Consider the following 9,999-nt stretch of genomic DNA (forward strand, 5'->3'; position numbering starts at 1 on the left):
AAAAAAAAAAAAAAAAAGGAAAAACTCTTAAGTTAGTTGTTTGGCCCAAATTCCCTAACACTCCTGAGACGATTCCAGTCCACGATGCAGGATCCTGCAGCCCAGTTCCACAGAGCACCACAAAGTCCAAAACCTGCACAAAGGGGGCGCAGATTAGTCACACAAACACACTGTCAGACAACACTTTACACGCTGCTGGATGGGAGAACTGCACCGACTTTACAGCTGAAATGTATGAAAATTAAATGTACCTTGCTTTTAGTTTTATTATTAATTAGGTTAATCTCTCTCAGCCTTGTTGTATTAAAGTCAGACAAAGTGGTGTTTAATACAACCTTTGCAGGGTTTAAAGCATTACTATGTTTATCACGTCATAAATAAGTAATATTTACACTAAACAGGTTAATTTGTACCTTCATCATTTTCTATTTTAATGAAAAGCACTTGGACAGTCTTTGGTTTAAATGTTCTTTATCAGTAGCAGTGACTTGACTAAAGCACATGGATGCTGTAGATGAACCTCAACACGCGCACAGAAAATTTAACAGTTAAGTTGTTCAGTATTAAAAGAAGATTTGTACATTCTGAAGGTTTTAGGGGTTGCAGCAACTTTACGTTTTTAGTTTAGAGCTGCAACTTTAATTAGTTGGTCAACGAAACAATTTTGATAAACAAATGTTGGGCAACTTAAAAAAAGAAGTCGCTGCTTTTAGCTTCTAAAATGTTACTCGAGTATTTTTATTTACTCTTGATCCGATAAAACAAGAAATTAGGGGTCGACTGATTATTAGAGCTGATTAAACGTATGGAGAACAACAACAAAAAAGTTTTGTGTTGGAATTTTGACGCCAGATATTTAATCTTTACTGCAAATGTATATCGATTCCTCATATGAGTTATCGATCTAATTCATTTCTAATGTCGGTATCAGTCGGCCGTAGTGAGAAAACCATATGCTGTCAAACTGGAGAGGTCTAAATTCGAAATTAACATTTCATCTCCTGGCCTTTATTAAAAAATGATTATATCTACTGAAATAAAACATTTTATCCTGGAAAAAAGAAAAAAATTTACAGAATTTAAACTAATCTTTGCACTTTGCTTAAATTTTTTTTGACCAAACTGATAAATTGAGAAAATATTTGCTACCAAATACGAGTTCCTGTCAGTTTTAGTCCATCAAAAAAACGAGATGTCTTAATTGACTAGTGTGATTGTTATAAATTATAATTACAGGTGTTAGAAATGTCCAGGTGTTCTGCCAAAAAGTGATCATCTGCCAAAGATGAATGTGTCCAATTTGTTTACATCCACAGCGGTTTATTCTGATCAAACAGTCTAAAAAAAATGAACTATTTTACAGTTACACTCATGTTTGCATTATCTTTACCTGCTCTGTGGCTGGATTATGACAAATTTAGCTGTTTTAACTGGTAGAAACAGCTTTAAAGGACTATTTAGACTCATATAATGCACTCTTTCACTTGAAAAGTTAAATCAGGACTGACTGCAGCCTTTCATTTATAACTGAAACCTCATTAAATAGGGCTGGAACTAATGATTTCAACTGTTGATCAATGTGTAGATTGTTTTTCCCAATAAACCAAGCACCTATTTGGTCTCTAAAATGCCAGAAAACGGTGACAAATCAGTTCCAGGAAGTCAAAAATGACAAGATGTTTACTGCCAGAGAGGAGGAAAGAAATCAAAAATATTCACATTTAAGGAGCTTTTCATGAGAAACAAACTCATTAATTTATAATCAAAATAAATGTAATAGATGGCAACTATTCAAATAGTTGTTGCAGCTCTACTCTTAATGCAACATAAAGGTTTTATTTTAAATCGTTCCCTCTTTATATCTCAGCCTGTTTGTTTCCACAGGAGGGATCAATAAAGTCAATCTTATATAACAACTGGAGAAGAGATTTATTATTATTTTAATTTTGTACATGAAACCCAAGTCCTGTTAACTGCAGTCTGGGCTGTTTCTAACGTCCTTCCTTATATTTGGAATCTCATCAGGAGAAAAACAAGCAGTAAAATATTTCCTGGTTAAACTGAAACGTCTTTGACCCAAATCATTGTGTTACAGAATAAACTTCACACTTTGGGTTTTCTCCACAGACATACAGTTATGTGTATTTGAACATTCTGACTGTGATTAAAAGCAGCTGGAGACGTTTATAATTTCGGTTTTTTGTTGTTGTTTTTTTTCTGGCAGAACACCTGTTGACCTGAGCGGTGCGGCGGAGGGTCGGAGGCGGACTCACGGAGCAGGAGGCCCGGCGGGCCGGCCGGCCGCGGTGCTATAGGAAGGAGCAGACTTTCTGCGGTCTGAACGGGTTGTTGCTGGACGACATGCCGGTGAGCAGAGGGTCCTGCTGGGCGTTCTGGAGGCAGAACTGCTGCAGGTCGGCGGCCGCCTGGGACACCTGAGGGAAGCACGGAGAGCCGCTGAACCACTGACGGAACATTACAGCAACAAACACCGACGACACAAACTAAACGCCCTGAAAGCGCAGCGTTTTCAACCGTTACCTTCACTCTGTTTATTCCGGCCTCAAGGCGCAGCTGCTGGACGATTTTCTTCATCGCCACGATGTTGGACGATCCCGACATTGTTACGGTTAAAGTCTCGGTAGCGACGAATATGAAACTTTAATCAAGAGTTCGCTGTCGCTGCTAGCTAGCTGCTAACTTCTTCTTCTTCCTTAAAGGAGTGTCAGCCAGTGCTGCCTTCAGGGATGCTCGTAAGTCTTGGTTTCGTATTTACTAAAATTCGCCACTTGAAAGTGTTCATTGTTACTTTGAGAAATAAAGTTGTGAAAGCGAGATGCACAAAGCGTGTAGTTTTTTGATTTTATTCATGGGTGTGTGTGTAAAAACACTGAACGTTTGAAAAACATTTGAACATTTGCGTTACGAAGCACGGCGGGTGAAAATACTTAATAACGGTGACAAATCCCATAGTTATGAATGCAGCATCAGTAACACTGCGACATCTAGCGGTGAAAATGTGTAAATACAAAACGCCTTGACAGCGAGTATAGAAATACATGGAATAAAAATGGATTAAAAAAATAAAAGTAAAATATAAAGTTGTAAACAAGTGGCAAAGTGACAATAAAAATATAGAGAATATGAATACATAAAATAAAATAAATGTAAAGCAAGAAATGGCTGAAATAACAATCAAATAAATAAAAAAACAAACAAACATGAAGTTAAAAGCCACCAGCAGAGCGAGTATAAAACACAGAATGTAAAATATGTAATGTAATAATAGTAATAATAATAATAAAAATAATAATAATAATAATAAAAGAATTTAAAAATGGTTGGCAGAGCAAGTGTAAAAATACAGAGGGTGAAAATTTACAAAATTAAACAAACGGTAGAGTGAGTATAGAAATAAAGAGTATAAATATATTAAATAAAATTAAATATGAAGGTAAAAATGAATGACATTAAGTAAAAAAATATAGAGAATATGTAAAATAAATCTAAATAAAAATGTAGAGTTATAAATGGCCAACAGAGTAACTATAATCATAGACATTATGAATATATACAAAAAAAGTTAAAAACACACAAAACAATAATAAAATATTAATAAAATAATTACATATAAAATTAAATAAAACAACAGTTAAAAATGCCTAAAAGAGTGAGTATAGAAATATATAGAATATATAAAACTAAATGAAATATATTAAACAAAAATGCAAAATTAAAAACATCTGACAGAGTAAGTATAAAAATAAAAACAAAAAGGTAAGGTTAAAAATGCCTGCAAGAGCAAGTCCAAAAATATAGAGTTTATAAATATATAAAATTAAAATCAACAAATAAATGTAATGTTTAAAACACTTGGAAGTGAGAGAATAAAAATGCAGAGAAACTAAAGATATAAAAAATTATATAATAAAGCTGTAAAACACAAAAGTACACCAATAAAAGTAAAAACAAAGCTTTATTTTTGTATTGTAGGGCTTTAACTTTAGTTCATCTTAGCCTTAATATTTATTATAGGCAGGTAAAAGTTGCATTTCATGATTTTTTTGTGTAGAGTTGTCATATTTATTCTTTAAACTCACACCATAAATAACACTGTAGGGTCTATATTTAAACTTGATCGGTGACAGCAGTCTAATTCTAGGAAGCACTTTGGCTCACCAGCTGCTGCGTTAAACGTTCTCTATAAATAGATAATAAAAAAACCTGCATCACAAATGGACTCTGCAGGAGGCGAGCGCAGATGAGAAGCAGCGTCTTCTTTCTGCAGGCAGCTGTCATCGTCAGCACCGGAGCAACCACTGCTGGCACTCTCATAAAAGAAACTCCACTGGACGCCTGAGTGTGTTTGATTACAGCAGATTGTTACTGAGCAGTCCACGCCTTCACAGCGACAAGAAAAACAAGGCTTCCTGCAAATAAACCAAACCGAAAGCTCTCTCTCCTGCTCAGTGCTCCTCCTGCTGCTGAGCTGGACCCACGATGGAGCTGTCCTGTGAGTCGGTGAGATGTGCAGAGGACAGAAGACCCGCCAGCTGTAAGGTACGTCCAGGGCCTTCCTGCAGCCTTGCAGATGGACTCGGTCTGCGGGAATGTGCGTCTGAAGCGTGTCACTTCTCCTGCAGTTTGTGGAGCTCCATGTGCTGTATGTGCCGGCTGACCAGTGGAACGTGAAGCTCAACAAAGTGCCTGCTGAGGCGATAGACAGCTTCATATCTGCAGGCTTCATCAGGTGACACTGCTGCTGAACACATGGAACTCACTGTGTTGTCATGTATTTACTGCAAAGAGATGATGCATGTGTTTATGTTTCAGGTAAAGTTGTTGAAGTTGCAGCCTTTCAAAGTGTTTATCTGGTAGATTTAGTGTGGAAGCAGGGATAAGATGGTGCAATTTACTACCAGACAGGGTTTTTAGTCACATATTGCAGACTGACACGTCAAAGTCTCATAATATCTAAAGGCTCAGAATTTACAAAAACATGAGTATTTATGTGTTTTTTCTTTTGTTCAGCTTGTGTCGTATTTGCTTTTAAAGCTTGATATGATAATTGCATTCAAGCTGAAACTGTTGAAAGCTGTTTTGTTCCTCTTGTTCAAGCAAGTATTCCATTTATTAACAATGTATGGGCAGCAATATGTGCCACTAGAACCTGAATTTGAATAGTTTGAATTGCTCAAGTTTAATAATTGTAATGAAAATCTGAATTTGAGTCTTAATTTCTGAACTTAATCCAGTTTCCAGTTTATTGGACTACAGTTTCAATTTAATAAATTCAAGCTCAAATGATGACGTTAAAATTAAACTTTTTTATGACAGTTTTCCAATTCGACCTTGTCACTGGTCGGTTTTCAGTGAACTGTTAATGGGCAGAAACATGGGCCACTAGAAATGAATATGTTTGATTACAACTGATTACAACCGTAAACCTGAAACTGAAGTTCAGAAATTCAAGTTTAAATGATTAGATTCAAATGCAGGTTTTTATTACAATTATTCAAGATGAGCAATTCAAATTCAAATATAAATGACTGAACATCAGTTTGTAGCTGCACATGCGTCTGCTCAGAACGCTGACCGATAACAGCGATAACTTAAATAACAAAAAAAAAAGAAAGAAAGAAATTTGAATCTCACAATTTGAAGGCAATTTTTTAAAAAAGGAGTCAAGGTGAGGAAATTTTAAATTATGATATTCAAAATTTCTCTTTGTGGCAGAAATGCATGCCACTAGAAACTGACTTTGAATAATTTATATTTAAATTTGCTTTATCTATATTTAAAATACATATAACTGTAGTTGAGTTTCTAGTGGGACATATTTGTGCTCATAAACAGGTCACTAATGACACGGTTGACTTGAATACTTGTGATAAAATTTTTAATTTGAAAATGATCATTTAAATTTATCCGATTAAAACTGTATTTTAGTAAGCTGAAATGAAATAAAGTTGTGAAAAATCCAGTTACGGTGTTTAAATTTGTATTTGTGGCAGAAATGTGTGCCACTAGAAACTGAATTTGAATTATTTATATTTGAATATGAACTGCTTAACTTGAATAATTGTTGTAAAAAAAATAAATAAATAAAAAGATTGACTCCATATCTTCCCATTTCAGTTTGAGTTTATTAGATTGAAACTTCATTTTAGTAAACTTGAAACTGAATCAAGTCGAGCAATAAAGACTAAATACAAATATAGAGAACTGAAATTCAGTTTCTAGTGTCACACATTTCTGCTCATTGATCTCTAAAAACTGACTAATGACACGGTTGACTGGAATAATTAAATTGTCAATCTCATAATTTGAATGAATGCTTTATTATATTAACTTGAATAACTGCAATAAAAATGACTTGAATCAATCAGACTGAAACTTAATTCTAATAAAAACTGAATCAAGTCAATTCAAATCCAAATACTAGAAAACTGAACTTCACTCTCTTTTGACCAGTGCCGCTGTGCAAACCCAGTGTGAATGAATATCTGTGCTAGCAGCTCTGAAAATGACCTTTCCGTTCATGTCAGAGTTTACCCTGACACCACCCTGAGGACTCTGAGGAGGGAGCTCGGCGCTCTGCTCGGCGCCGACGGGAGCATTGACAGATTCTCCTTCCTGAAATGTGTCGGCCGCAGTCTGGCACTGGTGAGTGCAGCTGGCAGTTTACTGAGGACAGTAGAGACACAATGCAGACGGTTTACTATTCAGGGTGGAAGGCCTGTGAATGGGGGGCCACACATTCTTTACTGCCGTGCAACAACCAAACTGTTGTCGTCTTTTACAGGTCAAAAGCAAACAGGAGAGAGACCTGAAAGTGAAAACCTTCGCTCCACCTTATGTATGTAGACACCAGGTTCTGTATTTGCAAATTTGGTTTCACGAGCAGCCCCATGTCCAGTTTACACGCTCCGGCTGCAGTAACCTGTTGACCTGTCTGCAGGCCGCCCAGCCGGAGCTCTACCTGCTGCCCACCGTGGAGGCCGACAGCAGCGTCTGCTCCCAGTCGCTGAGCCCCGACACCAGCAGCAGCTCCCCAGAGCAGCACGTCTACTACCAGCCGCCCAAGATGTGCAGCCTGCCAGCAGGAACAAAGGAGCCCGTTAAATTCCCCCACATCCCCCAGCGTTCCCAGCAGTCACCTCCCACCCCCCGGCCGGACGAGGAGGAGGAGGATGAGGAGGAGGAGGAAGAAGAGGAGGAGGAGGAAGATGATGATGATGAGCAGAGCTACAGCACTTCAGAGGATGAGGAGGAAGCTCTGAGCTCCATGAGGAGAGCAGAGAATCGAAGAGCACCACAGCCGCTTCCACTGAATAAAGGTAAAGTTAAAGCTGCAGCTTACGTCAGCTTCACAGCTCTCCTCCTCCTGCTGAGGCGCCGTCGACCTCAAACAGCATTTTTGCATTATTAGTTGTCACAGATGATGAAAAGAAGGAAATATTTTATCACTTAAAATTAAGGAATCAGACAAAAATCATCAAATATGTTTATTTATTTGTTAGTTCAGACCTGATTTCAGCCAAACTCAAATATTGTTGCTGAATTTGAGACTTTCATATCTATCTTATCAGACCTGGGGACATTTCCTTTTAGTAATTTCCCCCTCAAAAAGACATTTTTAGCCAAGAAACCCTTTTAATGGTTCAATAAATAAACCTCCCACAGCCATGAAACCTGGAGACGACACAGACAGAACAGATTCAAGCAGATCCAGCTGACCGAAAGGCTCCAACAGAGGGCAAACTCCTTAAAAATGAAAAGAAAAAAGAACTAATGATGGTGGTGTGGTGGGCCCAGAGTCTACATTTATGTATGGATCTGTGTTTCCTACTAAAATACAGACTTTGGGCGACATTTCACCACCTTTCAAGGCCTTTATGAGCTGAATGGTTGCAGCTTTTAGGCTATTTTGACTTGAAACCTCTCCAAAATTAGTCAAAAATGTACAAAATAGTATTTAAAAAAGTCCAAAATGACAATAATGAATAATTATTGGCACTTGAACATAGAAAAATATGCCAAATGTTCACACCAGGGTGGTATTATGGCCCCAGAAAGTCCCATACTTCCTACTAGAATACAGTCTTTAGGTGACGTTTCACCAACTTCTGAGGCTCTAACATCTGACGTGTGGAAAGTTTGACAAGACATGTTCCAGTTTTTTTTTTTCTATTTTGACCAAACCTTGATGAGGACTCATTGCTAGGAAACAAAAACTGCTGTTCATAGGTGTCTATATATTCCCATCACATGTGCTCCCTGGTCGTCTCCACGGGGAAATTTAACATCATATGAGGCTGATGTTGTCTGAGAGAAATATAATTTAAAATGATCACTGAAATCCACATATCATTAAAAAAGATGCGGTGAAGATGCAACGTCAGCAAACAGAGACACAAAGCAGTATTTTCTTTCATTTAAAACAGACACAGTGAAGCTTCGAATATGATAAAAAGATATTTCATGATTTAAAGGATGGAGCTTTTTCCAGATTATTGTATTGAAGATAATTGTTTACTTGTAGGTTTACAGAGAAACCAAGATGATCTCAAGAGCAGCTGAGCGTTGATGCAGAATATGTTAACCCAAATAAAGTTCATAATCGTCTGATTCACGTTTATGAAAGAGTCATAACATCTCTACATGAGGTTTTCCCTTATTGTGTCCTGAACCATGTTTTCTTCCACAGCGTCATCTTGAGGCTACAAAACCATCTTCTCAAAGCTGTCTGGCAGAGTTTACACAATTCTCTCATACATCAGGATTTTTTTTTAAATCTTCTGATTATCCACCATCATTGTATTTAGCTTTTTGCTGATTATAATTCATTTCATTCTGTTTTTCTGACACCTTTTTGTGCGTCTGCCGACCGTCTGATTCCATTTTCAGCCTGTTTTTGATCTCAAATTCAAACTCTTCATTCCCTGCAGCTTCACAGCGACATGAAGCTGATTCAGCTCGGCCGCAGGACCTGCCAGAGAAAGAGGAAACCTTCACAAAGAGGAGACAGTACCAGAGAGGGAGCAGAGCGGCCGGACGTTCAGGAGCAGCCGAGTCTCTGGAGGACTCTGGAGATTCAGGATTCTCCCTCACAGACGGGTGACGGAGCTCAACGATTGATTTTAACATCGTATTTGTACTCGACACGGTTTGTTCTTATAACTGTTTGTCTGTTCTGCAGGGCTGGAAAATCAAAAGATGTCAACATGATGAAGTCCGTCAGAAACAAACCAACAGCTGAGGTAGTGTTCTGGTGCAAGTGGAAGCAAAAATCCACATTTAAAAAATGTTTTTTTTGGTTTGACCTCGTTAACATGTTCATGTGCTTTTATTATGCTGGAAGACATATACAACATTTTGCACTGTTTTCCAATTTGCACATTTTGTACAGTTAGTTTGTTTTTTAATCGTATTTAACTTTACCCCTTTTTCTATCATTTTATTTTTATAGACTTAATTTACTATATTTTCTAACTGTTGTGATTTGGTGCTTTTCTTTGTTGCTGCTGTAATTTCCCAGCTCTGGGATAAATAAAGTATTTCTATTCTATTCTATATCGTGAGAGAAATCAGCAGCCAGCACCACGGCGGAGCATTTTCCATCCAGATTCAGACTTTCAGGGTTTCATACAGAACAAACCTGAGAAACTAGTCCTGTCAGAGTTCTAAGTGATGTTTTATTATTAATATTCTTGGGGAAGGAGGCAGAAAGCAACAGTGTGCAGTTACGTATGAGATGCTTTATGATACGCCTTCATTAATCCCTTTGTTAAAGTACAAAAATAAGGATAAACTAAAATACACAAGGTACAAGTTCTAAAAAAATGACATTATTGCACATATCAGTGGTATTGCACAGATTTTTTAGATGACTAGAAACACTGAGAGAGTACAATTCTCCTATATTCTAGTATATGTAGACAAATAGATATTGCACAGGGTTTTCAAAGTCTGACAGCAGCAGGACAGAATGCATGT

The 9,999-nt window shown here is 37.3% G+C and overlaps 2 protein-coding genes across 2 annotated transcripts; one reads left to right on the forward strand and one right to left on the reverse strand.

Annotated features, from left to right (window-relative positions):
- Nucleotides 1–6: 6 nt before the first annotated feature.
- On the reverse strand, nt 7–2,750 carry LOC103375678 (guanine nucleotide-binding protein G(I)/G(S)/G(O) subunit gamma-5). The gene is made up of 3 exons (XM_008305996.1): nt 2,542–2,750; nt 2,274–2,435; nt 7–133 (listed from the first exon to the last, which is right to left on the reverse strand). Exons 1-2 carry the CDS (start codon nt 2,620–2,622, stop codon nt 2,310–2,312), a joined length of 207 nt encoding a protein of 68 aa, XP_008304218.1. The 5' UTR covers nt 2,623–2,750; the 3' UTR covers nt 7–133; nt 2,274–2,309.
- A 1,742-nt stretch (nt 2,751–4,492) lies between these two features.
- Nucleotides 4,493–9,286, forward strand: LOC103375680 (histone acetyltransferase KAT6B-like; the record flags this gene model as incomplete). The annotated part of the gene is made up of 7 exons (XM_008305998.1): nt 4,493–4,560; nt 4,644–4,750; nt 6,549–6,666; nt 6,806–6,859; nt 6,962–7,340; nt 8,952–9,120; nt 9,203–9,286. Coding segments are annotated over exons 1-7 (971 nt in total), but the record flags the coding sequence as incomplete, so codon positions are not given.
- Between the last annotated feature and the right edge of the window lie 713 nt (nt 9,287–9,999).

Source organism: Stegastes partitus, unplaced genomic scaffold (genome assembly GCF_000690725.1).
Source record: "Stegastes partitus isolate 25-593 unplaced genomic scaffold, Stegastes_partitus-1.0.2 Scaffold2772, whole genome shotgun sequence".
NCBI classification, from domain to species: Eukaryota; Metazoa; Chordata; class Actinopteri; family Pomacentridae; genus Stegastes; species Stegastes partitus.